The 27130-nt window shown below is 56.6% G+C and overlaps 5 protein-coding genes across 5 annotated transcripts in view; 4 read left to right on the forward strand and 1 right to left on the reverse strand.

Annotated features, from left to right (window-relative positions):
• Window positions 1–648: 648 nt before the first annotated feature.
• BTK (Bruton tyrosine kinase) lies at window positions 649–10990 on the forward strand. Its single transcript, XM_027690404.1, has 19 exons — window positions 649–749; window positions 2943–3123; window positions 3274–3372; window positions 3621–3689; window positions 4225–4306; window positions 5725–5853; window positions 5960–6027; window positions 6505–6686; window positions 6953–7015; window positions 7276–7330; window positions 7658–7740; window positions 7857–7984; window positions 8135–8209; window positions 8554–8725; window positions 8986–9202; window positions 9849–9913; window positions 10391–10509; window positions 10638–10795; window positions 10919–10990. The coding sequence occupies exons 2-19, from the start codon at window positions 2983–2985 to the stop codon at window positions 10988–10990; spliced, it is 1977 nt and encodes a 658-aa protein (XP_027546205.1). The 5' UTR covers window positions 649–749; window positions 2943–2982.
• A 718-nt stretch (window positions 10991–11708) lies between these two features.
• Window positions 11709–13105, forward strand: TIMM8A (translocase of inner mitochondrial membrane 8A). Its single transcript, XM_027690407.1, has 2 exons — window positions 11709–11864; window positions 12346–13105. Exons 1-2 carry the CDS (start codon window positions 11742–11744, stop codon window positions 12505–12507), a joined length of 285 nt encoding a protein of 94 aa, XP_027546208.1. The 5' UTR covers window positions 11709–11741; the 3' UTR covers window positions 12508–13105.
• Window positions 13106–13975: 870 nt separating this feature from the next.
• On the reverse strand, window positions 13976–17944 carry LOC113970957 (magnesium transporter NIPA2-like). Its single transcript, XM_027690406.1, has 5 exons — window positions 17797–17944; window positions 17641–17697; window positions 16521–16611; window positions 16214–16374; window positions 13976–15271 (listed from the first exon to the last, which is right to left on the reverse strand). The coding sequence occupies exons 1-5, from the start codon at window positions 17918–17920 to the stop codon at window positions 14655–14657; spliced, it is 1050 nt and encodes a 349-aa protein (XP_027546207.1). The 5' UTR covers window positions 17921–17944; the 3' UTR covers window positions 13976–14654.
• A 55-nt stretch (window positions 17945–17999) lies between these two features.
• Window positions 18000–23667, forward strand: TAF7L (TATA-box binding protein associated factor 7 like). The gene is made up of 11 exons (XM_027690405.1): window positions 18000–18128; window positions 19071–19149; window positions 19312–19445; window positions 19819–19945; window positions 20151–20209; window positions 21212–21284; window positions 21680–21796; window positions 21911–22099; window positions 22201–22313; window positions 22619–22678; window positions 23246–23667. The coding sequence occupies exons 1-11, from the start codon at window positions 18063–18065 to the stop codon at window positions 23288–23290; spliced, it is 1062 nt and encodes a 353-aa protein (XP_027546206.1). The 5' UTR covers window positions 18000–18062; the 3' UTR covers window positions 23291–23667.
• Window positions 23668–24206: 539 nt separating this feature from the next.
• Window positions 24207–27130, forward strand: part of LOC113970982 (aryl-hydrocarbon-interacting protein-like 1) — a 4327-nt gene continuing 1403 nt past the window's right edge. The window contains exons 1-6 of the mRNA XM_027690426.1: window positions 24207–24302; window positions 24929–25108; window positions 25307–25495; window positions 25571–25747; window positions 25877–26018; window positions 26439–26687. Of these exons, the coding sequence (XP_027546227.1) occupies window positions 24207–24302; window positions 24929–25108; window positions 25307–25495; window positions 25571–25747; window positions 25877–26018; window positions 26439–26687 (1033 nt within the window). The remainder of the gene's footprint in view (window positions 24303–24928; window positions 25109–25306; window positions 25496–25570; window positions 25748–25876; window positions 26019–26438; window positions 26688–27130) is intronic.

The following is a 27130-nucleotide window of genomic DNA, read 5'->3' on the forward strand; positions in this document are numbered from 1 at the left end:
TCCCAAGATAAGGAAAAAACTAATAAAGCCGACTCAGCAACTGTGCTGGAATCGGCTCTGATGGGGTAACAGGTTATTCTGGCAGGGGGAGATCACGGCCACCAACTCACAGACCACCAACCCAAAAGAAGGGAAAGACTGAGCATGTGGACTAATTAGCATAAGAAGCAAGTGAATCATTAACCAGTAGAAGATAGAATATTAATTAATAAGAGAACGATGCAACTTGTAGCCAATAAAGCTCAATGCCTTCATTTGCTAAAATGTTTATAAACAGTGAAAAATTTTGCAAGTCACCGTGCTGGCTTTGTGGATTTGCCACCTGGCCCCCCTGTCTGCTCAGAACTGTAAATAAACCACCTATCTCAGCACTGTGTGAGGATCAGCCTTATGCACAGAGGGTGAAAGAACCCATTTGGGGACAACATGGGGACGGGCAGCCCAGAGGAGCCTGGTACTGCCCACAGCCTGGGGCAGGCTCTGGCCATGGCCGGTGGCCCAGTAGCCCCAGGGTGATATCCCCATCGCCTGCAGGAGGAAACACAGATGCAGCCTTTGAGTCAGAAACCAGAAAAAGGGGAACTGAAAGGGTGGGGTTGGCTGGCCCCGTCCTTCCTCCCTCCCTGCGCGGCAGGCCCGCCGTCCCTCCCCACTCCCACCGCCACAGCCACCCCAACCCGAACCCGCCGGGGTGGGCGCGGGGCAGCGGCGGCACCGGAGCCCGGCTGGCCGGAGCGGCAGGAGGGCTGGTGAGTGCACCCGGGGCACGGTGGGAGCACCAGGGTGACGGTGCCCCGGGATCCGGCAGGGCCCTGTCGGTGTGGCCGTGGCAGAGCCATGGCGGCGGGAGGCTCCATGTGGCCCATCCCCATGGCCTCACACCTCTGTTGGCCTCCTCGCGGTGCCGGGGGTGGGAGAGCCATGCCAGGCACAGGCCGTGTGGTGCCGAGCTGCGGGCGAGCTGAGCTGGGAAGGCTCGGCCTTGTCCCCACGGCCTGAGCGGTTCCAAGCAGGCGGCATCTGACCCTGGGCATGGGCCGGGGGCCAGGGGTGCCGCAGGGAAGGGGGGTGCGGTGCTGTGGGGGTGCCGGGGGCTGCAGGGCGCACTGGAGCAGGGGGGCACGGCACTACATGGGTGTCAGGGGCCCCAGGGGTGCTCCAGAGCAGCGGGCTGGGGTGCTGACAGTGTCTGTGGCCATTCCTTGCTTGTGCTTTTGGCAGCAGGCACTGCTGGGGTGCAGCTCTGGGTTTGTTCACCCGTCTCTCCTGCGCGGGAGGTTTCCTCCTCTGTCCCTCCCACCCGTCGATTTTGACACCCTCCGGGCTCAGCCTGAAACGTGGGGGCTGTGAAGTGTGTCATTCCCAGACACCCTGTCACCCTTCCCTCTTGTCCCGAGCGTGCCAGCCCCCTGCCAGCCCCCCATCCACCAGTGGCTCAGCTCCTTGGCAGGAATCAGGCAGGGGGCAGAGTTTGCCTGTGCAGGGGTGGCGCTGGGACCGTGGTGGAGGGGGCCAGCAGTGAGTGCCAGGCTGGAGGTGGTCTTAGAGCACGCTTGGCTGAGGTGTGAGCGTGGCAGGAAGTCCCATTAGCTGGGGGGGCACAGGACATGTTTCCACCCACCCACTCACCACCTCAGCTGTCTGAGCACGGCAGTGATGGCTGAGGGGGTGAGTCCCATGGGGCACCCACCACCCCAAAGGACAGGCAGGGACAGAGCAGGTCTGGCCCACCTCTGAGCCTCCCCCAGAGGAGACGGGCTGTGGGGAGCAGGGGAGAAAAACAGCTTCTCCCAGTTTGCCCTCCAAAGCTGTGTTTGCAGGAGAAAAAAGGGAACAAGGTGTAGGTGAAGGGGAAGCAGGGAGTGTAGGTGGTCAGGGCAGGAGACATGGAGCAGGGCTCCAGGGGATCACAGTTCAGCAGTGGCTCAACAGAGTTCACTCAACAGCTCCCCATTAGGTCCAGACTGGAGTCAGGTGTTGGTCACAGCCCACAGCTCCAGCCATAGGGCTCTGGGGGCTGCTGGAAACATCTGGATGTCACAGGTCCCCGGTACAGCATGGAGGGACAGAGTGAGACGGATGGGCTTCTCCAAGAGGTGGGCTGGGATGATTTACAGCCTCTGAAGGCAGAGCAGCAGTGGGATGCAGGGCTCTCATCTGAGCCCTTTCCTGCCCCAGCCTGCCCTGGAGAGGCTCAGGACAGCTTTGCTGAGGAGGGTTTGGGGAGGATTTAACCCCTCTGGCTGCTGGCCAAAGGCAGCTCTTGAAGTCTGGCCTCCGACAAGTGCTGCTCACAGGGGAGGAAAGGGGGTTGAGCATTGTCCCTGCACTCCTGCAGGGTCCGTGGACACAGAGGTGAAGGATGACTTTAGGGCTACTCCATGCTCTTGACAGCCCAACACGTGACTATTGAGGGCCAGGACCTACCCAGCACATTTTAGGGATTGGCCTCTCGTGACAACCCCTTGTGCGCTGCCAAGTCAGCACGTCCCCAGCACACAGTGCCTGCGGTGGGGCAGGAGGAAACGGCCCACGCAAGTGCACATGCACAGTGTTGGAGGGGAGGAGGCGCCTGCGGGGTGTCACTGCTCAGGCTCTGCGCTCCTCCCTGGGGATATGCTGCTCACAGCTTCCCAGTCTCCCTCCCTCTCCAGCTGCCTGTCCCTCTGCACACCCTGCGAGCCTCTCCAGCATCCAACAGAAGCAGAAGCCATCCGGGTGGTGGCCTGGTCTGCAGCCTGCTGTGGGACAGGGGCCAGGAGAGGTCACACCGCAAATAACCCACACTGACCTGCCCACACCCCTCTGCGGCCAGTTCCCCCCCACCACGGGGGTCCCAGCGACCCCGCCTGCCCTTTGGGCAGGGAGGAGAGGGCACCTGAGGGAGGTCCGGCAGTTTTTTGGGCTGAGCAAGTGCCCTGTCAGTGTTGTCTTGCCCACAGCAACCCCGCGAGCACAGCGCAGAGGAGGCCGGGGGGTGACATGGCCAGTGTCCTCCTGGAGAGCATCTTCCTGAAGCGCTCACAGCAGAAAAAGAAAACTTCTCCCCTCAACTTCAAGAAGCGCCTGTTCCTGCTGACAGAGAGCAAGCTGTCCTACTACGAATATGACTTTGAGCGGGGGGTGAGTCTGCAGCCACAGGGGCTGTGCCATGGCAGTGCCCAGGGGTCTCCAGCACCCAGCCCAAGGGGTGGTTGGATGGGGACATGGGTTGGTTTGAGTCTCTCCAGGTCTCCCTTTGGTGACTGTTTGAGCCAAGCCTGTCTCTTGCAGCGCCGGGGCAGTAAGAAGGGCTCTGTGGACATTGAGAAGATTACCTGTGTGGAGATGGTGGCACCTGAGAACAACCCTCCCCCCGAGCGGCAGGTCCCGGTGAGGAGGGTCCCGGCGTTCCCTGCGTCTGTCCTCCTGTCCCCTCGCTGGGAGAATAGGGAGAGTTACCCTTCCCTGGGGTGGTGGCTGTGGGGAACAGCCCTGCTTGGCATGGGGGGCTCTGCCCACACCATTCCAGGGGTCTGTCTTGATGCAGAGCAGGGGAATGCCAAAGGCTGTGGGTCCCAGGGGAGGTGCCAGCAGCCAAGCACAGGATGCCAATGTCCATCTCTGCCTCTCTCTTCTAGAGGAAAGGAGAGGATTACAACAACATGGAGCAGATCTCAATCATTGAACGGTTCCCATACCCCTTCCAGGTGAGTCCTCACTGCATACCCTTTGCTTGGCCATGCAGGGTGCTGGGGGGAGGACCCCAGAGGGACCTGGGGTCAAACATGGCATCACTGCCCCAGTGCCAGCTGTTTGGGGACACCCTGCTGCTGCCCACACTGCACAGAGCAGCCAGGTGAGCCGCTTTGAACCCGAGGCAGCTCTATTTAAGGAGACTGCTTAGATGGAAACCTGCTTCTGAGCTCTGTCCTGCTCCTCTCAGTCCCCTGGCTGATGCTGGAGGGATGCTGTCTGCCAGCTGCCCGCTCAGCCCCAGCCCAGCTGCCTGCCCTGCTGGCACCCAGTGCGGCCCCCAGCACACCGAAAGTCAGAGAAGGAAGTGGAAAATTCTCAGGGGAGGGGGCTTATTTATAACCTCTTTGTCACGGTCCCAAGAGCAGCGTGCAGGGCCAGCAGGCACCAGCATGGGCTTGCCCTGCACCGGCTGCTTGGGGTGGCCACCATCCCTGGCTCCCCCCGTGAGCCCCCTGGCCCGGGGTGCTGAGGTGTGGGGTCCTGCAGGTGGTCTATGACGAAGGGCCCCTCTACATCTTCTCCCCGACGGAGGAGCTGCGCAAGCGCTGGATCCATCAGCTGAAGAGCGGTGAGTCTGGGGGCTCTGCAGCTCCCTTGGGAAGCAAACACGGGCACTCAGCTGTGCCTGTGCTGACCCAGAGCACCAGGCTTCCAGGGGCTTGCTGGCTCATGGTTATGCATTCCCATGTCTGTGGATGAGGGAGCTGCTCCTGCCCCGGGGGGTGGACACTCACCTCTGTCACCCTCTAACTTCTGCAGCACCACAGCTAGCTCGGCTGAGGCTTCTTGTCCTCTCACAAGCCTGCTCCAAAGTAGCCCAGGCAGGCTCAGAAATGACTGGGGGCAAGAGGAAACAGCAGATGTGGCCACACAGCTGTACTGCCTTGCAAGGGGAGGGTTGGGCGCTTTAGGAAACACGGACAACAAGCCTGCTGGGAGCCAGGGAGTGTCCTTCCCAACCCATCCTGAGCCTCGCTCAGAGCTAATGCTCAGCTGTGTTGGTGCTGCCTTGCCAAGCTGAGAGTGTGTTGAAGCAGCATTGCCAAGGGGCTTGGGTCAGCCAAAATCTGCTGGAGCTGCCTGTATGTGCGTCTTGTGGGTGTGTGTGTGTATCTTTCTGTGGCTTTGTGCTGGTGGGGTGAGATTAGCGCCTGAATTGACACAGGGAAGTTGGCTCCAGCGAGGCGGAAGAGCAGGCTGATAACAGGGAAGTCAGTTATCTCACAAGAGCCCTGACAGGCAGCCAGCCCTCTCCCCACTTCCCTGCTCTGGGAGGAGGGTTGTTGTGGCAGCTGAAGTCAGTGTAAAATCCACAGGGAAAAGGGGAGAGAAAATGCTGGCCTTTTGCTGCTGGGATGTCCTCATCCAGAAAAGGGGCTCTCTGCATCCCGTGGAGCTCCTGTGGGCCAGCCCTGTGCTGCCTTGGTGTTTAGGCACATCCAGTAGTCCCTCTAGACTGGGGAGAAGTATGAGGAAGCTGTTTGGTGCCTGCCTGGCAAGGGAGTGGTGTCCTAGCAAGGGAAGTCTCCAAGCAGGCAGGGTATGGTAGCAGTGCCCTCCTCTCCCCATGACAATCCAGGGACAGCACTGGCTTCTTCCCCACTTCTCAATAATAGGGCTCAAAAGAGCTGTGAACCATGGGCCTGGGGGGTTGCTGGATATTTCAGCTGGCAGGAGGGCCAGTCTCAGCAGGACTCCCTTTGCAGAGCTGCTCAAGAGCTTTGATCAAATCTGAGAGGCAAGCCTGGCCCTTCCTGAGCTGGGGGCTTTGTGGACAGGGATTGATTCATAGCCACAGCTCTGGAACGAGGGCAATGAGCTGAGGGAAACCTGGGCAGCAGGGTCACAGGGGACTATGTCAGTAACACAGCTGAGGGTGGAATGATTTAATAGGGCTGCCTGTCTGCATTCAGGGAGCAGAGAGGTCTCCACAGGAGGCTGGGGACACAGCCCCGGGTCACATGCATCTCCCCTCCTCTGCCACAGTGATTCGGTACAACAGCGACCTGGTTCAGAAGTATCACCCCTGCTTCTGGATCGATGGCCAGTACCTGTGCTGCTCCCAGACTGCCAAGAATGCCATGGGCTGCCAAATTCTGGAGAGCAGGAATGGCAGTAAGACACTGGGAACCCTCCCATTGCCTTGTTCTCCCCCCTCTGGGACCACCACATCACAGTGCTGGGGATGTCTTCTCACCTTAGTCCCTCCTCTGTTCTGAAGGTTTGAAAACTGGGCGGTCGCATCGCAAGACAAAGAAGCCTCTTCCCCCAACTCCTGAGGAGGACCAGGTAAGGGCCAGCCTCAGCATGTGGGTTGGCTCCAAGGTGTTTGAGAAAAGGTCTGCCTGGTAAAAGCCAACATGTCCAATGACTGCTCAGAGATGTACAGGACTCGGCTCTGGGGACCGATGTCAAGGTGGTGTCCTAAGGGAGCAGGAGCTTAAAGCAGGGGGTGGAACTCAAAGGCCTGTAGGAAAGTCAAATGATCTCAACTCTGAAGTTCCCTGGGGGAGCTGGGAAGATAAAGCCCTAATGTAGGCTGGAGGAGTCATGGGTTAAGCCAAAACATAGGGAGAAAACACTTACCTTTTGTGAAGGCGTGAAGAAATATTGTGATAAAAAGTGCTGAAGGAGACACATGTGGGAGCTGAGACAAACGCTGCGCTGAGCTGGCCTGAGCCCAGTGCCCTGCCAGGGCTGGGGAGGGTCTCTCCCGGTGTGTCTGCCAGCCTCACCACGTCCCACACTCCTCCTCTCTGTGGGAAGATGGTGATGAAGCCTCTGCCTCGCGAGCCGGCCCCCAGCACAGCGGGTGAGATGAAGAAGGTGGTGGCCCTCTACAACTACCAGCCGATGAACGCGCAGGACCTGCAGCTGCAGAAGGGCGAGGAGTACTTCATCCTGGAGGAGAGCCACCTGCCCTGGTGGAAAGCCCTTGACAAGAACGGGTAAGAGCTCCCACTGCCCGTGGCACTCGGCCTGGCGCCCAGGCACTGGTGGGCAAACACATCCCTGCCTGCCCACCTGTGGCCTCCCCAGGGAGGAGGGTGAGGGAGGCTGAAGCAGGCTGAGCTATCAGCCCTGCCCAGACATGAACAAAGATGGGGTTGCACCAAGGTTTTTAAGCCCATTTCTACTCAGCCTCCTGGGACAGGAAGACCCCATCCCCTTGGCCTCCTCCATCAGTGTGTAACCAGCCCCTTTTCTCCTGCAGGAGGGAAGGATACATCCCCAGCAACTATGTCACTGAAACCAGCAATTCCCTGGAAATCTTTGAGTAAGAGAAGGCACAGGGGCCTGGCAACTTGCACTTGGTTGGAGACTTTTTGCATTCAGTTTTTCCATTCAGCTTTCCATTCAGTTCTGCTAACCCAGCCTGGCTGGGTCGCTCTCCCTCTCACACACCCTTTGGAAGCCTCCAGCCCTGTGGCAGCCCCGTGGTGCTTTCTGCACCACCTGTCCTGGCTGGGCCAGGGTCAGACCGGGCTGGGGACGGTGGTGGCTGGGATTTCCCTGATGCCTGTGTCCCTGTTTCAGGTGGTACTCAAAGAATATCACTCGGAGTCAAGCAGAGCAACTGCTGAAACAGGAGGTAAGTGTTGCCTCCTGAGCCTGGGTCTGTTCTACACACCAGCCCTCCATGGGCTGTTCTCACATTGTGTCCAGCATGGGACCAACCCTGGTTTGTGCTGGGAGGGAGTGTTGCCCCAACAGCCCCAAGAACCATCTCTATCCCAACGTGACCTCCTCTGGGCATTCACTTCAGGAGGTGGCCCCAGAGGCAGGGACTGGATTTAGGACTCCTCTGACTCACTGCACCTTCTCCAGCCATGCTGTGATCTTCACTCACTTCAAGTCTTGCCTGTTACAGTCACACCTCCCAACAACCACCCAGTGCCCTTTCCCCTTTCTGTTTTAGGGTAAGGAAGGGGGCTTCATCGTCCGAGACTCCACCAGCAAGACAGGGAAATACACTGTCTCCGTCTACGCCAAGTCCTCTGTGTAAGTGGATCTCACAACAGCTTGTTCCTCCCTCAGAGGGCCCCCCCAGGCATCCCTCACCATCTGCCTGTCCTCCCCATGCCACTGACCACTGACCACTGATATTCTCTCTCCAGAGACCCCCAGGGTACGATCCGCCACTACGTCGTGTGCTGCACCCCCCAGAACCAGTATTACCTGGCAGAAAAGCACCTGTTCAACAGCATCCCAGAGCTCATCACGTACCACCAGCACAACTCTGCAGGTCAGTGTTTGGGAGACACGGTGAAGCCAGCAGTGTTTGCACTGACTCCACGGTGCCCTCACCTTCCTGTGCTGAAGGCAGGAGGCTCGTGTTCCCTGTTGGAATGTGGCAGGTAAGCCTGGTGTGGCAATCCACGTTTTTGTTTTTCAGGGCTCATATCCAGACTGAAGTACCCCGTGTCCCAGCACCAGAAAAGTGCTCCTTCTACAGCTGGCCTTGGCTATGGTAAGCCAGCCTGGGCTGGCTGCAGGGTCTGTCCCTACTGGCAGCAACTTTCCGGGGCTGGGATCCTGGCTGTCCCATGGCAGCAGGGCTCATAGCATTCCTAGGAATCACTTCTCTACACTCCCTTGTCCTCTGGTCACAGTACTGACCAAGAGACCCCACAATCTACCTTGCTCCCCATCCCATGGAGGAACAGGTCTCAGATCCTTCTGTGGATGTTTTTGTGGATGGTTTTTCAGGGATCCAAAGCTCGTGAGCTTTTCTTGGGCGTGCTAGACCAGATGACTGGGAGCACCGTGCAGGGAGGTCACCTGCAGCCACATTATGCTCACACTCTGTCCTAGGGTCATGGGAGATCGACCCCAAGGATCTGACCTTCCTGAAGGAACTCGGCACGGGGCAGTTTGGAGTGGTGAAGTACGGGAAGTGGAGGGGCCAGTACGACGTCGCCATCAAGATGATCAGGGAGGGCTCCATGTCAGAGGATGAGTTTATCGACGAAGCCAAAGTCATGATGTAAGTGGTGAGCACAGTGCAGGTCAGTGCTGGACACACCTTGGCAGAGTGGCTGCACTCCTGGGTGGTGTCAGGGACAGTCCTGGGCAGTGCCACACTCTGCAAAATGCATCTGAGACTTTGTGCTGATTCCTTAGTGAGTTTTTCCACTGTCAGCTGGGTCTGGAGCACCTTCCCTTCCCAAACTCTCTTTATTCACAGGTGCTTCCTTTGCTGCTTGGCCTTCTAGATGCTCAGAATTGCCCTTGTCCCCAACACAGGAACCTGTCTCATGAGAAGCTGGTGCAGCTTTATGGGGTTTGCACTAAGCAGCGTCCCATCTTCATCATAACGGAGTACATGGCCAACGGCTGCCTCCTGAACTTCCTGAGGGAAACTCGGCAGCGGTTCCAGCCTGCCGAGCTGCTGGAGATGTGCAAGGATGTCTGTGAAGCTATGGAGTACCTGGAATCCAAGCAGTTCCTGCACCGAGACCTGGTAGGGCTGTGGCTGAAGGGCACATGTCCAGCTCAGCAACAGCCACAGCGTGTCCTGGACAGGGTCCAGATAGTTCATCAATACGAGGAGAGGCAGCTCTGCAGCCTCCTCTGCAGAACACCCCTCTGAGCTTCCCTGTCCACCCATGGGTGGGATGCTCTGCAGTCCCTTCCCTGCAGGCAGGAAGAGATTCCAGAAATGGCAGGACTAGATAGTTTTCCAGGAGATGTGAAATGCATCTGTGGCTGGGGCAGGGTTTGTGTTCAGCAGCACAGGCAGCATCACTGGCTCAGACATGAAAAGAGACCTCCTTCTCAACCCCCATGAAAAGCTGGGCCTGCACTTTGTCAGGCTTTGGGCTGGCATTGCCAACTGGTCATCCTGCCATACCTGATCTCCTGGTGCTGCTTTGTTCAGGGAAAATCCCATGAGGGAAGTCGCCCCTCCACAGACAAACAGGATGCTTGGAGGCCTCTTTTGCTCTCTTGGCTGATGACTTTGTAGCTTGCCCCCACCCCGGTGAACTTACAGGACAAAGTGAAGTGAAGTGTTAAGTGGGTGGGGATGAGATGAAGTTCAGCTGGTACAGGGGGATGGGAGAGGCAATAGCAGGTAGGAGTAATTGCCTCCATCTCTCTGTCCACAGGCTGCTCGAAACTGTTTGGTGAATGACCAAGGAATTGTGAAAGTATCAGATTTTGGTCTTTCCAGGTCTGGTAGACGTGTCTGTGTCACTTTTTTGTCTCAATCCCCCATCTCCTTCAGTCTATTCTACACTTGTCTTTGCTCCCACCATCCTCCAGCTCTGCTTTCCCAGTCTTCTCCTGTCTTTCCATTTCATCTGCCTGGCTCAAGCTTCCGCCTCTTCACTTTCCACTGTCCCTTTCTTACTCACCCCAGCCCTTTCCCCCTCCTCTTTGCATCTTCTTTCCCCCACCTCTAGTCTCCTGGCTGCAGCTTTCTCCCCACACCCCCTTTTTGCTGTGCCTCTGTGCCACCCTATCCCTTCCCCAGTGTTCACTAGCACACACTTGTTTGCAAAGGGAGACTTTTGCCTGCTGAAACCCATGCTGACTGAAACCCCTGGTCACTCTGAGAGCTGCCCATTCCTTTTGGGCTTGGTGGGTTGCATGGAGGAGTGAAATGGGAAAACCTAGGCAGGCACCCTGATCCATTTATCTGCTGCAGGTACGTTCTAGATGACGAGTATACCAGCTCTATGGGGTCCAAGTTTCCAGTGCGGTGGTCTCCTCCTGAGGTGCTTCTGTACAGCAAGTTCAGCAGCAAGTCTGACGTCTGGTCCTTTGGTAAGAGCATGGAATTAATGACTTGGAGGTCAGGAAGAGCATCCCAACAGCAGCGAACCTCCCCGCAAACCAGGGTTAGGCGCAGGTGCTCCCACGCCATGAGCTCTCCCTGCCATTCCCTCCAACAGGCGTTCTGATGTGGGAAGTTTACTCCCTGGGGAAGATGCCTTACGAGAGGTTTAACAACAGCGAGACAACAGAGCACGTCATCCAAGGCCTGCGCCTGTACCGGCCGCAGGCGGCCTCGGAGCGGGTCTACGCCATCATGTACAGCTGCTGGCACGAGGTGAGTGGATCCCACCCCCAGAGACCCCCTCCAGCCGCCCCAGCAGGTGATGGGGCTCCCCAGGGTGCAGGGGCAGACCCAGCTCCATCACCGCTCCATCACCGCTCCCCTCTCGCCCGGCAGAAGGCTGAGGAGCGCCCCACCTTCACCGCGCTGCTGGGCAGCATCCTGGACATCGCTGATGAGGAGTGCTGACCGCGGGCACCGCCTGCCAAGCCCTGCCCAGTGCTGGCACTGCCCACCCGGAGAGACCCATGTGCCGGGCAGCACCATGGCACCGCTGTCACAGACATGGCACAGGGGGACCAGGGGCCCAGGGGAGTCCAGGGATACCCATGGAACTCTACCACTGTCTCAGAGCTCTATCACCACCCCGGAGTTCCATCACCGCCCCGGAGCTCCATAACATCCCCAGAACTCCATCACCACTCTGGAACTCCATCACCGCCTTGGAACTCCCATCGCTGCCCGGGAGTCCCATTACTGCCCCGGAGCTCCGGCACATCCCTGGAGCTCCGGCACATCGCTGGTATTCCACCACATCCCCAGAGCTCCATCACCACCCCAAAACTGCATCACATCCCCAGACCTCTATCACATCCCTGGGGCTCCATCACATCTCCAGAACTCTATCACCGTCCTGGAGCTCAATCACATCCCCAAAGCTCCATCCCACCCCCGGAGCTCCATCACCTCCGGAGCCCCATCCCACTCTTCCCCCGCTCATGGACAATAAACTCCCCCATCCCGTCCGGGCTGCGCGGGTCCTCCCGGCCGGCAGGGGGCGCGCGCGGCGCTGGGCGCACGCGCGGCGCGGGCGGAAGGGGCGGGCGCGGCACCGGCGGCACGTGAAGGTCGCGGCGCGGCGGCACCGGGAGGGACCGGGGGGACACCGCGGGGACACCGCGGGGACACCGCGGGGACAGCGGGGGGCTCCGGGACCGCCATGGACTCGCCGTCCGGCGCCGGGCTGGGCGGCGCCGACCCGCAGCTCCAGCGCTTCATCGAGGTGGAGACGCAGAAGCAGCGCTTCCAGCAGCTGGTGCACCAGATGACCGAGCTGTGCTGGGTACGGGCGGGGCGCGGGCGGCTCCGGGGAAACGGTCGCGCTGGTGGGGCTGAAGGGCTGTGAGGCCGCGCAGAGCTGTGTCGCCGGGGGGAGGAGGGGGAGGCTGATGGGGACACAATGGAGCCGCCGTGGGAGCGGTCCCGGGCCCGGTGAGCACAGGGAGAGAGGGAGGCGGGGGTGGGGGGAAGCTCTGGGTGGAGGGGGTCAGATGCGCCCGAGAGGATGAGGATCCCGAGGAGATGAGGATCTGAGAGGATGGAGACCCCCAGGGGATGAGGACCCCGAGGAGATGAGGACCCCGAGGGGATGAGGATCTGAGAGGATGGGGACCCCAAGGGGATGAAGATCCCAAGCGGGGGTGACACCATCGCGTCCGAGGGCTGGCGATGCCCGGGGGCACGGCCCCGGTGCTGGGAGGGGCAGGGGGTGTCAGGGTCGGGCTGCGGTTCCCCCGGGACCAACAGGCCCCTGCTGTGTGCAGGAGAAGTGCATGGACAAGCCAGGGCCAAAGCTGGACAGCCGGGCCGAGACGTGCTTCGTGAACTGCGTGGAGCGTTTCATCGACACCAGCCAGTTCATCCTGAACCGGCTGGAGCAGACACAGAAGTCCAAGTCGGCCTTCTCAGAGAGCCTGTCCGACTGAGCTGGACCCAGCCCCTGCCAGGCCGGGCCTGGCCCAGGCCCACTCCTCCCGAAGGAGCCAGGATCAGCTCAGGGGGTTAGGATTTAAATAAATGCCATCTCGGGGAAGCTGCAGCCAGATGAGAGCCCACAACAGAGACACGGACGCCTCACGCCGGGGTGATGTGCCGCTCCCAGTGGCTGCCTTTGTGCTGGGACCCTGCGCTTGGGACATGCCCCCTCGGCTCAGGAGAGGGGTGGTGATGCTCATTCCATGGGTGTTTCCAGTGCTGATGTGAAGCTCACTCTGGGTGAGGCCAGCCTGTGGTTGCTGCCTTAAACAGTGCTGCACAGACCAGCCCTCCTGGGTACATGCTGACATCCCCCCAGGCACCATCCCAGGCTGGGACAGGCACCTGAGCCAGAAGAGCTCCTTGGGAACAGTGATCATCCCAGGCAGTGTCACCGCTGGAAAATACTGTCAGGCTTCCGTAGGTAAATCATTCATATGCCCAAGTGACCAATTTTCACACTGCAGCACAACTCTGTCGATGCTGACTTGCTCCATTAACTGCTTTCCCTGGGTAAATGTAATAAATAATAACTGGGTCAATTTTTAACATGAGATTCTCCTTTGTTCAGGTAGATCACGGCTGAGAATGGAAAATCTGGCCTTCTTGTCACTCCCCCTCCATCCCAGTGATCCTGTTTGTTGTAAAATTAATAGGAAGAGGGCATAATTGTCTTCTGGCTAGAAGGGTTTTTTTCTGAATTGTGATTTGTTACTGAATTAATTTGGTCCCATGAATCAAACCTGTTTCTGGGAGAGTCTGTGGCCTTTCCTCTTCTTCCGTAAAGGTTTAACAGCTCCTGCTGTCCTGTAGTTTCTTTAGAGAGACTGAAAGCAGGAAATAACTAACCAGCTGCTTTATCACCTCGTGCACTTTTACCTGTGGAGGTCGCTGGTGGGAGGCCTGTGGGTGTGTCTTCTGGACCTCTGCCCCCAGGACACAAAGAGGAGCTTCTAACTGGAAAAACAACCAACAACCAATCCCGCTCTCTGGGAAGGCAGCACAGCATTTCAGCAGTGTTTACGTGCAGTGTGGCTCTGGGAAGCCTGGAGTGACACTGACAGTGGCCTGGAGCTCTGCACAGGAGCCTGGTCAAGCAGTTCTGCACACATCCCATTGCAGGAGGGGCTGGACAGCACGTGTGAGCAGCTCATGGCCAGCAAGCCTTCCTGGGAACAAATTCAGGATGTGTTAAACAGCTGTGCTGATATAAACCCACATCAGTGAGGACACAGCTGTCTAGTTATCTTTCAAAAACTTACCTCAATAGCTAAGGACTAGACTCCCAGACTAAGTGGTTCCCTCTCTTGTCCTAACTTGAATTTCTCTGGAGCATTCGCAGAGTTCTTCCTACCCCTGTGATTCTTCACACCTTTCAGCTGGCCCAGCTCTCGGTACAAATGTATCACTCACCACTTGGGAACTGAACAGATCAGTTTTTAATAGAATACAGTAAGCAGGTGCTTCATCAACCTGCACAGCAGATGTTGCATGAAGAGGTTGGTCCCTCTGAAGAGCCACAGCAGCATGTGGCAGCACCACTGAAGTTTCCCAGTTTGAGCTGTTTTCTGTTCTTGGATGTGAATCTGTAAATAAATTCTAGCAGAGTGAGCAAAACAAGTACTCGACAGAGGAATCTTTAATTACTATTCTGTGTGTGTCACCTTTCAAGCCAGACATCCATCTTCTCTCTGTGTAACCTTAGCACCATGTTAGATCATTTTGTAGCTGTTAATCCCATTTTTATAAAACACTGTGAGGCCTCCCCAGACCTGTGGTCTGCCACGCAGGGTTAGCACTGTGTTAGTGCTGCAGGTCTCTGCACAGCCAGGTTCTGGGTCCTGATGAGGGCAGATCAATTCTTCACGTAAAAGAACAGTGAAGAAGCATAGGATCCAAGGAACTGGGCGCTTCCCAGGGCTCCTGTCTGGAGCCACAGGAGGCTGCTGGCTCTGCCAGACTCCATCACCCATGTGGCACCTGGGACAGGCAGAGGGTGACTGCCAGGTCCTGCTAGTGCAGCAGCAGCTGAGGCAGCACGTTCAGCCTTGGCAGTGGGAGCAGAAAGCCAGCAGTTCACAGGCATCCTCACACGCTTTCACTTCTCCTCCTCCTCTGTGCTCTGAGAACCTTTGTCCTCTGAGGGCAGCAGAGGCTGGTGCTGACAGGACTGGTGTCTGTCTGCACTGCTCCATGGGGGATGTAGGTCTGCCCTGCCTGGCTGCAGGAAGAGGGGCAGGAGGCTGGGGGTGAAGGGCATGTCCCTGAAGGCGTGCAGGAGGAAGATGCCAGACACGATGGTGAGGAAGCCGCTGATGGAGCCGACGACGTTGTCCAGCACCATGTGCTGCCACTCCTTGAAGAGGATGGTGGAGCACATCATGACTGCTGTGGTGAACAGCACGTAGTAAATGGGTGTGACCACAGATGTGTTGAAAATGTCCAAGGCTTTGTTCAGGTAGTTGATCTGGATGCTGATGCAGATCACCAGGCACACCAGGAGCACCCAGCCCAGTGGCTCTTTCAGGACTGGCTTCCCAGAAAACAGTTCTTTGAGGGCAATGCCCAGGCCTTTGACGCAGGATACAGACAGTGAGCCAATGGCAGAGCAGACCAAAACATAAACCAGCACGTTGCTCTGTCCATAACGGGGTCCAGCCACAAAGATAAGCAGAAGGGAGCTCACCAGGACACAAACAGCAAATGCAATGAATCCTTGGGGAAAGAATGAAAGAGCTCTGTCAGAACTCAGTGACAGATGTAACTGGACAGCAAGCAGAGACAGAGGATGGGGTAACTGCCCCATCAGTCTGTCTTTTTGGCCTCCATCTGAAGGGAATGGGGTTGGGAAGCACAGTCAGTCTGCAGCCTGAGCAAAGCTGCAGAGCCAGTAGCAGCTCTTTACAGTGCAATCACAAGTCAGGCTGTCAGATACAGCCCATGCTGGTAGTGGCAGGGGCACAGCCAGGCTCCAGGGCACTAGGAGAGGTGGGAGGCTTGTTGACCAGTTCTGCAGGAGGCCCAAGAGGGTGGCAGAAGGCTTGGGAAGCCCTGGCTGAACTTTGGAGACTGTTGTGTGATAAAAAGGAAAGTGCCACATAACAGGAGTGCGAGGCCCTGCCAGAGTGTTCCTTCTAATGAGCAGCAGCATCTACCTGTCACTCTGCTTTGCTCTTCTGCCTGTGCTTCCTTCCTCCATCTCTTGTGGCTTATTCTGCCATTTGTGCTATTGCCCACATCAAAGCCTTGCAACTTGATTTACCCTCTGACATAAGCACCAAGACTACCTGATCTTGGATGTAACTCATTGAATTCATTCATCTTTGCCTGAAGGTCCTCCTCTGCCTTCCCTCAGCCACACCACTGCCACCCTTGTGTCCAGGAATTCCCTCTCCTATCCTGGCACTGCCACAGGCCAACCCCTTCTGCTGGCAGCTGCACCTAATTCCCCCACTCTTCACTTTTTGCATCTATACCTCATAGACAGTAAAAAAAAAAGCCCATTTGGTAACTGCTAATGATTCCAGTTGTGTCTGCAGGACAAGAAACAGCTCCATTACCATTTAGTTCAGTCCTTACTAATCTAGCTAAGTTGTGTCCCACCATCTACTGTCAGTTCTGAGCCTGAAGTTGACAGGACCCTTTTTATTTTAGTACCTGGATCTTTCAGCTTCTCTGCCATTGACTCCAGGCTGGAAACCTCTTCTTCCTGCGGAGCGTGGATCACCATCACAGTGGAGCCCAGGATACTCAGGATGCAGCCAATCTTCCCGTGAACATTCAGCTGCTCATTGAGGAAGGTGGAAGACAGAACTGCACTGAAAGACAGTAAGAAAAAACCCACTCAAAACTAATTAAGGCAAGAGATGGGAGTACCTGAGAGAAGAGAGGAAGGAAAGCAGAGCACCTGCTTTCGTCACTCAGGGGTAGAAGGTGAGGTGAGGGTGTTTCTGAGGCTGCTTACCTAACAAGGACACTTAGAGCACCCAGTGGAGTTACCAGTGTTGCAGGGGCAAAGGCATAGGCAGCAAAATTTGCAGCTTCTCCAACTCCCACTGGAAGAAAAATTCAGTTGGGTGAGTATCGAAGCAGGAGCAATTCACCATAATACAAGTTTGAGTGCAGTCAGAAAAGCCTGAGTTTCCACCTGAGCATCCTGTGTTTCTCTGAGGTATGTCATGAAACCAGGAAAGAACAGCACCAGCAAGAACAACCAGAAGCCCCACACATGTTCTCTTGGGAAGGGAAGGCTCAGTGTTATGCATGGTGATCCTTAGTCACATGTGCCTATACAGCAAGCAGCAACCATGGGAAACTATTGCCACAATAGCCACAAAGCTGAAAGGAGTTTGTATTTCTAAGAGGTGCCCTTCTCCTGAAACTGCTTTTACAGCTTTTTAAAGGGTAACTCAAGTACAGTTGGTTCTTAACACTGAAAAGTGTAAAGTGGAGCTGCTGAAATTGCTGTAGCATCAAACAGTGCTGGATGTTCTGTTATCACAACATTCTCTGTGCAGGCCACTTCAGAAGCACTCAACCCAACCCAGCTAGACCAGCTCCTCAGGTCCTGCTTAGCAGAGAAATCTGGTAATGCATGAGACAAGGATATTTTAGAGTTAAAATTAGATCAACATCATCCTCAGACACTTGGATAAAAATCAAGCAAACAATGATCATCATAATAAAACATGAAAGTGACTGGAAACAATCATAAACACTCTTAAAAGAGAAGGCTCTGGGGTGACCTAATTGTGGCCTTCCAGTACCTGAAGAGAGCTGGAGAGAGACTGTTTACAAGGGCATGTAGTGACAGGATAGGGGGGAATGGCTTCCAGCTGGCAGAGAGCAGGTTTACATTAGATATCAGGGAGAAATCATTTACTGTGAGGGCAGTGAGGCCCTGGCACAGGTTTCCCAGAGAAGCCGTGGCTGCCCCATCCCTGGGAGTGTCCAAGGCCAGGTGGGACGAGGCTTGGAGCAGCCTGGGCTAGCGGAAGGTGTCCCTGCTCGTGGTCCTTAAGGTCCCTTCCACGATCCACTCTGTCATAAGCGTGTCTTACCGCGGGGTGAGCGCGGGTACTTACTGCACAGCAGCCCTGCCCACCAGAGCCATTCCCGCAGGTACGCGTGCCCTCCTTGCCCTGAGTGCAGAGGAAAGAGAAACAGGAAGCCTCAGATGAAGCGACACGGATGAAGCGACACACGAGGCTCGCAGGTCGCGATGCCCGGAGCGGCCGTACCTGCCCTGGCGCGGCCGCGGCGGCACAGCCGGAGCAGCCCCTTCTTCTTGAGGACGAAGCTGCCGCCGATGAAGGCGCTGGAGGCCAGGGCCAACCCCAGCCCCAAGCCGAACCCGGCCCCCATGGCCCCGGCGCCTTCCCCGGCGGGGCGGGGACCGGCCGGGGACGGAGCGGAAGGGGCGGGGACCGGGCTCGGCTTCCGCGGGAACGGAAACGGGCTCGGGGTGGGGTGATCGCGTCTCGTTTGCCGGGCTGGAGGAGGAGGGATGAGCAAGGGCAAGGACGATGCCCCGCACGAGCTCGAGAGCCAGTTCGTGCTGCGGCTGCCGCCGGTGAGAGCCCGCTCGGTCCCGGCGCGGGTCACGGCGAGCTCAGCCCCGTTCGCCCGGCGAGCGCCGCGTCTGGGGGGGCTTGGCGAGTCAGCGGGGGATCTGCGGGTCCGGCGAGGGATGTGGAAGCAGGCTGGAGGCTCTGGGACCGGGGTAGCCCGCTCCCAGTCTTCTGGACGGGTTTTCCACGGCCTCCCTTGGAGAGGAGCTCCTGCCACGCAGAGCAGGAGGCTCGGGAGACAACCGAGAGGATTAGGTTGTAGAGACTGAGCGAGTGCTGGCTCTACGGTTGCTGTGGCTGTGAGTGGCCTTGATGATATTGGTTAGGTTGCTTGAAGCTGAGACTCTGTCTTCAGTGGTGCCCAGCGACAGGACGAGGAGCAGTGGCCATAAAACAAAGCACAAGAAGTTCCACCTCAACGCGAGGAAGAACTTCTTTGCATTGAGGGTGGCAGAGCCCTGGAACAGGCTGCCTAGGGAGGTCGTGGAGTCTCCCTCTCTCCAGACATTCCAAACCCTCCTGGATGCGTTCCTGTGTCACCTGCTCCAGGTGACCCTGCCTCGGCAAGGGGGTTGGACTGGATGATCTCCAGAGGTCCCTTCCAATCCCAACCATTCTGGGATTCTGTGACTGTCCTGCTGAGACCACAAGGGCTTGGTGCAGGGAGCTGCAACTTCCCCAGCCCTGTGTTCCTCTGGCAGGTGTGTCTGTCAGGGCCCTCACACCACTGTGTCATGCCAGGGCTATGGAGAGCACCAGGAGCAGCAGAGTCACGGGACTGACATGGTGTTGGGAGGAGGGTGCAGTTGTCATTGTGGCTCTTGCAGTTGCCGTTCTGCATGGGGCAGGCAGGTGTTTAAAGCTGGGTGGGTTGTGCAGAAGCCTTTGGGGATTCTTGGAGGAAGCACACCCTCTCCTGAAGTAAGTGTGTCCAACCTTCCCAGGAATATGCCTCCACTGTGCGGCGAGCGGTCCAGTCCGGGAATGTCAACCTGAAGGACAGGCTCACCATTGAGCTGCACGGTGAGTGAGCAGCACCAAGGCATCTTAAACCTCCTCTGGCTGTCCACAAGTGAAGCTGTGCCACTTGCAGGTGTTGTCCTCTGGAGTTTCTGTGCCCAGGGATGTGTTGGCCAGTGTGGCTGTTTAGCCACAGCACTGACCTGTTCCCATGGCTCTCCACAGCGGATGGGCGCCATGGGATTGTCCGTGTGGACCGGGTGCCACTGGCAGCCAAGCTGGTGGATCTGCCCTGCATCATCGAGAGCTTAAAAACCATCGACAAGAAAACCTTCTACAAGACAGCGGATATTTGCCAGGTATGGGCTGTCCTTCTCGCCTGCCCCAACAGCTTAATTCCTTGCTCCCCTCCCCAGGAGAACCCTTGCACACTCTGGCAGCTGGACATCCAGTATGACATGGCCAATTTGTGTATTCTCACAGTATTAGCAGTTTAAAATTCCCCTTTCCACTTGGTGTTTAGAAACCTCATTTCTGGAGCATGAAATATGATTGTCCTTGTGACAGCTTAACTGTTGCTGTGTCCAGCTGAGCTGGGTGTGAAACTGTGTTTCCCACACCCTGTGCCCCTGAATCCCTTTGGCTCACAACATTCAGTGGGCAGATACTGTTCCTTCACATCCTCATGTCCTTGCCTGACGATAAATCTTTGCATTTCTGTGGGGATTCCAGATGCTTGTTTGCACCGTGGATGGTGATCTCTACCCCCCTTTGGAAGAGCAGACTGTGAGCACTGACCCCAAGGCAAACAAGAAGAAGGACAAGGACAGAGAGAAGAAATTCATATGGAACCATGGCAGTGAGTAGAGACTGTGCCAAACCCCTCCAAACTCCACCTCAATACCCCACATCTGTGCAGGGTACTCACAGCTGCCAGGTGCCGGCTGTGCTGCCGCTCCATTTCCAGGGCTCTCTCTGCTGCTGAAGGGTCTCCTCCCTTCTGACATGCACTTCCCTCACTGGGCCATCTGCCTGACACGTGCAATCTGTTTCCTCTGTCCCAGTCACTCTTCCCCTGAAAAACGTGCGGAAGAGGCGATTCCGGAAGACAGCTAAGAAGAAGGTGAGTTTCTTCTCACACAGATGCAGATGCAATACCCAAGGGATAGGAAGGCAGAGACATTAGAGCTGTAACTGTCTATTGGTCCAGAAAACATGAAATTTCTTAATGTTCCTGCACATGTTTTCTTGCCTGAGATGAGGGTGAAGGGAGGGTGGTAAATTTAAACACTTCTTTGGGTGCTTCCTCCATGTTTTCCAAGATGCTCCTGAAGGGCATCATTGCTGCTGGACTTCATTCCTGTGGCTGCGTTGCCATAGCACGTCTCCTCCTGCTCATAGAGAGGAAAGGAAGGGAGACTCACATGGAAATGAGGCTTCACTCATTCCTGCTTTCCCAATCTTGTCTCTCTGCCTGGCCCTTTCCCTTCCCCAACAGGCAGTGCTACAAATAGTACAACTGTCACTTCAGCGGGGGGAGTGACAACAGATGGAGCTCAGAGACTGTCTCTGTGCATATGCACAAGCCAGGCAAGGTGTTGGGGAGATGCAGCACCCTGAGGCTGGGAAGACTTGTTCTTCTCTCCTTTGCAGTTTCTGAGAACAGGATGGAGTGTGATTTTGCATGACATTTGGGAAACAAATTACTTGAGATGTTCTTATAGCCCACAGGAGAGAGATCACAGCAGTAAGATTCCTGATTAATTTAAAAGTGAAAAAGTAAACCATCTTTTAAGTGAGATCAGAAGGAGTTGAGCTGACCATCAACACCTCAAGGACTTTCTGCATACACATGGACAGTCTTATTTCATAAGTAGTACGAGCAGAAAAACGAGAGCACACAACCCACCAAGGAGCTCTGTACAGAAAAAAGAGGGATTGTTTTAGGGGGGTGCACAAATTACTTCTTGGTTGAGCATAAACAAATGCTGAGCAGAAAGCTCTAAGAAAAGAGAGCCTTGAAACAGGGCTCTGTCCAGAGGTGGAGGGTTGGGGTTGACCCACACCAGCAACATGCACGAGGCATTTGACAGTGTCTCTGTTCTCTTTGCCCTCTCTGGCCCAGTATATTGAATCTCCTGATGTGGAAAAAGAGGTGAAGCGTCTCCTGAGCACCGATGCCGAAGCTGTCAGCGTCCGTATCCTTTCAGTGGGGAAAAAAGCTCCAGAGTGGGACAGTACACTCTGTGACCTGGGGGTTCTGGAAAGGACGGACAGGTTGAGCTTTGTGTGGGTGGGGGAGACTGGGAGATAAGCGCACAAGAGGCACTGAATTTTGGGAGCCTCATCTTTGCCATGTTCAAAGCTTATTGTTTCCTCATGGTGATCTTTCTTGTGCTGAGCAGGAACTGTAATAGAATAGAGGAGAAGTCATCAAAAAAAGGAGTCTGGGGTGTTTCATCCTGGGTGTCCTTAGCTACAAGGCCAGACTTGCTGAAGGGGCAGTGATCTCCTGCAGTTTGTAGCATTCTTCCATCATACCGCATTTTCCATGTTCCTCTTTTTCCCTTGACTCACCTGTTCCTGCTGTCAGGCTGGGAAGTCATTGCTGAAGATGAAACAAAAGAAGTAGACAACCATGGTTCACTCACCAGCCTGGACATCTCTTCCCCAGGGATGTCGGGACACAAGCAAGGCCACGGCTCCTCAGGTGCAGTGGGGAGGGCTCTTGTTTTCTTCCCACCTACTAAGTGATGTGGTCCCTGGCAGACAGAGAGTGCTGGGCAGTCATCAACTGTGTTTTAACTCTTTTTCCCCCACCTAGAACATGATGAACTGCGGGAGATATTTAATGATATCAGCAGCAGCAGCGAGGATGAAGATGAGAGGGATCATCATGATGATGAAGACCTGAACATCATGGACACTGAGGAAGACTTGGAGAGACAGCTGCAGGACAAGCTGAATGAGTCTGATGGGCAGCAGCAGGAGAATGAGGGGTCCAACCAGATTGGTGAGTGGGTGGCAGAGCACAGCAGAATAGTTGGGATGCCAGGCAGGCTGCACTGCCCAGCTCTGCTGCTGCTCTGGGTGTGAGCTCACTCTCCCTTCCAGCCATGGGGATCCAGAAACAGATTGACAACCTGAAAAGTAAACTCCAGGAGACTCAAGACAGGAGGAAGCGCCAGGAGGATCTCATCATGAAGGTGGAGAACCTGGCCCTCAAGGTGAGAGCTCTTCTGTGGTCTCTTTGAGTCCTCTGCTTAGCACTGGCTTGCCATTAGATCCAGCAGACTGATTTAGCTGCTGCCCTGGAAAAGTCAGGGGCCTTTGGATGCTGGATTAAAAATAGTTGTGGTGTGGTCATACACACTCCAGCATTTCCCTGTGGAAGCAAATCAGTCTGTGGAACTGGAGGAGATAGGAGGTGTCAGTGCAGCTCGGGGCTTGCTGCACTACTGACATGTTGTGCCAGCACCCATTCGGTTGAGATCACATTGGTAACTGTGCTCTGGCATGTTTGTCTCTACAGACCCGTCTCCAGGCTGTCCTGGACGAGTTCAAGCAACAGGAAGAGCGAGAGAAGCAGCAGGTGAGGAAGCTCCCACAGTGGAGTGGGAAGTCCTGGGGCACAACGTGGTTCTAGGTTTGGCCTCTGACAAAGTTTCCCCAATCCTGTACCACACCAGGTTCTGAGAACTCCAGTTTTACAGGTCAGGTGGGGTTGTACCTTACCTGTAGTTGCTTTGAGCTTTCTGAGGCACAAGGAGATACAGGGAGTGGGTTGACTGCAGCCTTCCTTCTGAAGGAGCAGTGAGCCAAAACATGTCCAGTCAGCAGTCTAAAGCTGCCAGGATTGCTGACACACAAACCCACTGGCATCCATGTACCAGAAAGGCAGTGGCTGTAGACTCTTGGCAGATTTCCTGCCTGGGCAGCTTTGTTCCAGCCAGGTACCAAGGCAGGAGGTTCTTTCTCCCAAGTTCCTGTGGGCAGTGCCAGTTCTGTTCCAGAGGTGCCCAGGCACAGCTCCTGGCAACACACAGGCAGAGCAGCCACTGGCGTGGGTAGAAGATCTGCAGGAACACAGAAATGCTGAGTCTGGGGCTGCCCAGAGCCCCAGCCATGCCTGACTATAATCCTCTCTCCCTCTTCCCAGATGGCATCCCTGCAGGAGCAGCTGGAGTCCCTCATGGAGAAATGAGGAGTGGGCTTGGGTCTTTGTAACTGAGCAGAGCTGAAAGTGGTGGTCACCTGCTGTGCTGAAGTCTTTGCTTTACTCACACACTTCTGCTGCCAGAAGTGCTGCTGGCAGTGCTAGAGGTTCCATATCCAGAGATGCTTTCACATCCATTGTGCCGGGTTTGGCTGCTGGAGCTGAAGAACTGGACTGTGCCTGTGAGAGCAGCCAAAACACCGGATTTGCTGTAAATACTCAGCACTGATCTCCCTGGGACAGCACAGTGTTGGTTTCTGCATCTTACTGAATCTTGGGCTTGATGGGCTGTGGCCTGGTAGGAGCTTGTTCTTGTGTTTGAGGAAACTCTAAGCAAACTCTAATAAAGTACCATTTCCAACCCTGCTCTGTTCCTGTGTGGTGTCTCGAGGGTCTGGTTACACACAGCCCCTGGCAGGGAGCTGTTCCCGGGCACCTATGGGGCACTGCTGGGCTCCTTCCTCAAAATGCTCCGTGTGGGGCTGGGTCAAAAGTGACTGTGTGCCATCACTCTGGGGGAGGAACGAGGGCCTCCTGAACAGGGAGTTTCTGTAATTCCTCATAGACTAGGCAGGCAAATCCCAGATTAACCTGACAGGGTGGGAAGAGGATTAGAACGGTGGTTACAGGAGGCAACGGAGGACACCAGGGGCTTCAGCAAGTGTGTGCTACGGCGGGACACCCCTCTCACAACTCAAAGGGCAAGGGAAAGGGAGAAGGCTTCCAAGCTCTGCCCCCTGCACAGATAGGGAAAAGGTCAGCAGCAGCCCTGGGAGATGACAGCTGTGTCCAGATAGCCAAGAAAGAGAGATAAGCCTGAGGAAGACGTGGAGCTCAAGAAGGGTGAGAGCGTGCTCGCGTGCACGTGCCTGTGAGCTGCTCCTGGGGGCTGGCAGAAGCAGCCATGGAGGAAACCTACCTTCTGAATGTGGAAGGGGTCAAAAAGAAGATTCTGCATGGAGGCCATGGGGAGCTGCCAAAGTTGCAGGATGGGAGCAAGGTAAATTTTCTTTGTTTGTTGTTCCCCCAAGGCCCTGGGAGAGGGAGTGGGTCTGACACCACCAGTCCTGCCCATTACAGTTCATAAGCTGAGCTCCAGGTCTGGAGTACAGCAAGATCCCTCACAAGAGAGTGTGGGAAGGGCTGGTTTGGGCACAGGCAGCCACATTGCCCATGGCCTTACCTTGCACTGGGCCTGTGACACCTCCTCCCTCTGTCCTGGTGCCATTAGAGCTCAGCAGCCCTCGTGGGTCGCTGAAATCTGCCTTTCCTGCCTTTACTCCTCAAGCAGGAGTGAGGTGGGCCAGTGGGTTGTTCTTGGGAGATTCCCCAGACCCTGGGTATGGGCAGATCACTGTGGGTTCCACCAGGTCCTGATGCACACTGCAAGAGCACCCTCTGTACTGGGCTCTCCATAGGGGGATCCATAGGGAGCAGCACAGATGGGCATTAAGATGCTCCACCATGTGCCTGCTGTCTTCAGACAAGTGGGCAGCAGTCACAATCTTCTGCTGCAGGGGGAGAGCTGCCAGTCAAACCAGCACACTGATGGGAGCAGGCTTGACCCCACAGCTCAGGTTGTTGGGACTGCCAAGGGGACTGAACACGGGGCTTTCTCCGGGGCAGTTCACCTTCCACTTCCAGACACTGAAGGACAACTTTGAGCGGACGGTGATCGACGACAGCCGGGAAGCTGGAATGCCCATGGAGATCATCGTGGGCAAGATGTTCAAGCTGGAGATATGGGAGACGCTGCTCAGCTCCATGAGAATTGGGGAGGTGGCAGAGTTCTGGTGCGACATCATTGTGAGTGAGGGGCCCATTTCCCTCCTTCCTTCAGAGCCTGGGCACAGGACCATGCATCTCACAGATGCTCCAGCTTTGTCTGGTGCAAGCACAGGGGGCACAGGTGTCACTTAGCCGCAGGTCACCAGGGGGGCTGCCCCAGAGGAAGGGGCGCAGACTGTGCCCATGCACTGAGCAGAGTGCTCCCCCTCCTTGCAGCACACAGGCATGTATGCCCTGGTCTCCAGGGGCATGCGGAGGATCACAGAGGGACGGGACCCCCTGGAAGGGCAGAAGCACCGCTGTGGCATGGGCAACATGTTTGACTACCACAGCACGGGCTACCCTGACCTGGACGAGCTGCAGCGGACGCCGCAGCCCCTCATCTTCATCATGGAGCTGTTCCGGGTAAGGGAGATGGAGGGATGGCTGCCAGAGCGGGAACAGCCCGGACAGGCAGCTCAACTCCTCCTGCCCGTGCAGGTGGAGGAGCCCTCGGCATACAAGCGTGACACCTGGGCCATGAACAAGGAGGAGAAGCTGGCAGCAGTGCCTGTGCTGCACAGCGAGGGCAACCGCCTCGTCCTCCGCAGGGAGTTCGCGCAGGCAGCCGCCAAGTACCAGGAGGCTGTGATCTGCCTGAGGAACCTGCAGGCCAAGGTGAGCAGGGCCAGTCGCCTCCTGACAACCCCACCTGGGTCGTGCCTCAGAGCGCTTCCCTGTGGGCCTTGGGTGCCTGGGAGGGGATGGCCACAGCCCTGAAGCACCCGCTGTTTCTCCCCGGGGCAGGAGAAGCCGTGGGAGGATGACTGGCTGAAGCTGGAGAGCCTGGTCACGCCGCTGGTGCTCAACTACTGCCAGTGCCAGCTGGAGCTTGGCGAGTACTACGAGGTGCTGGAGCACACGACGGAGCTTCTCCAGAAGCACAACGGTACCTGTGCCCTGCATCCCACCCCTCTGCTCCCGGGGACTGTCCTCTGGATCCCCCATCTGCGGCAATGCTCATCCCATGTCCCTCTCCCTGTGACAGTACCTATGTCACCTGGATCCCCACATCCACTGCAGAACCCAGTTTCCCCTGCCCGTGACAGTGCCCACGACCCTGGTTTCCCCTGCCCACAATGGAACCTCTCCCCCCCCACCACCACACCACTTTTCCCCTTTCCATGATGATTCCTACACCCCCTGTGCCCTGCTGCCCAGCTCTCCCTGCCCTCCCTTTACAGGTGTGTTCACCCCACATCCCCCTGCTCCTCGTGCCTCATGTCCCTTGGTTCCCACAGTCTCCAGCTCCCGTGGCCGGTGGCCCTGAGCTGCAGGACCCCCACTGGGGGCTCTTCTCTCCTGGCAGACAATGCCAAGGCCTATTTCAAGCGGGCAAAGGCCCACGCTGCAGTCTGGAACGAGCGGGAGGCGCGGGAGGACTTCATGCGCGTGGCTCACCTTGACCCCTCCATGGCGGCCGCCGTGAAGAAGGAGCTGAAGCAGCTGGGGGAGAGGATGAGGAAGAAGCACGTGGAGGATCGGAAGCGCTACCAGGGGCTCTTCCAGTCGTCCCAGGGTCAGCGGGCCAGCAAGGGGAGGGAGAGCAGGGAGGCGGGTGATGGGGCACCTCAGGGGGAGGTTGTGGTCCAGGAGAGCCCTGGGCAGGGGGAGCGGGATGGAGGGACCCAAGGAACAGAACAACCAGGGGCTACCCAAGCAGATCAAGGGACCCTCAGGGCTGAGGGTGAAGGGGTGGCACCAGGAGGAGAAGCAGCCCAGGGACAGCCGGCAGGGGCAGAGGTGGAAGCAAGGGATCAGACAGGACTGGGGGAAGAAGTAAAGCTGGGCACCTGTGGGGCAAAGCCAGAGAGCCTGGGAACAGAGGAGGAAGATGAGAAAGAGGAGGAGGGAGAAGAGGAAGAAGAGGAGGGGGAGAAGGCAGAAAAGGAAAAAGAAAAGGAAGAAAAAGAGGAAGAAGAGGAGGGGGAGGAGGCAGAAAAGGAAGAAGAAGAGGAAGAAGGAAAGGAAGAAGGAAAGGAAGAAGGAAAGGAAGAAGGA

Source organism: Neopelma chrysocephalum, unplaced genomic scaffold (genome assembly GCF_003984885.1).
Source record: "Neopelma chrysocephalum unplaced genomic scaffold, ASM398488v2 Primary Assembly neopelma1_81, whole genome shotgun sequence".
Taxonomy (NCBI): Eukaryota; Metazoa; Chordata; class Aves; order Passeriformes; family Pipridae; genus Neopelma; species Neopelma chrysocephalum.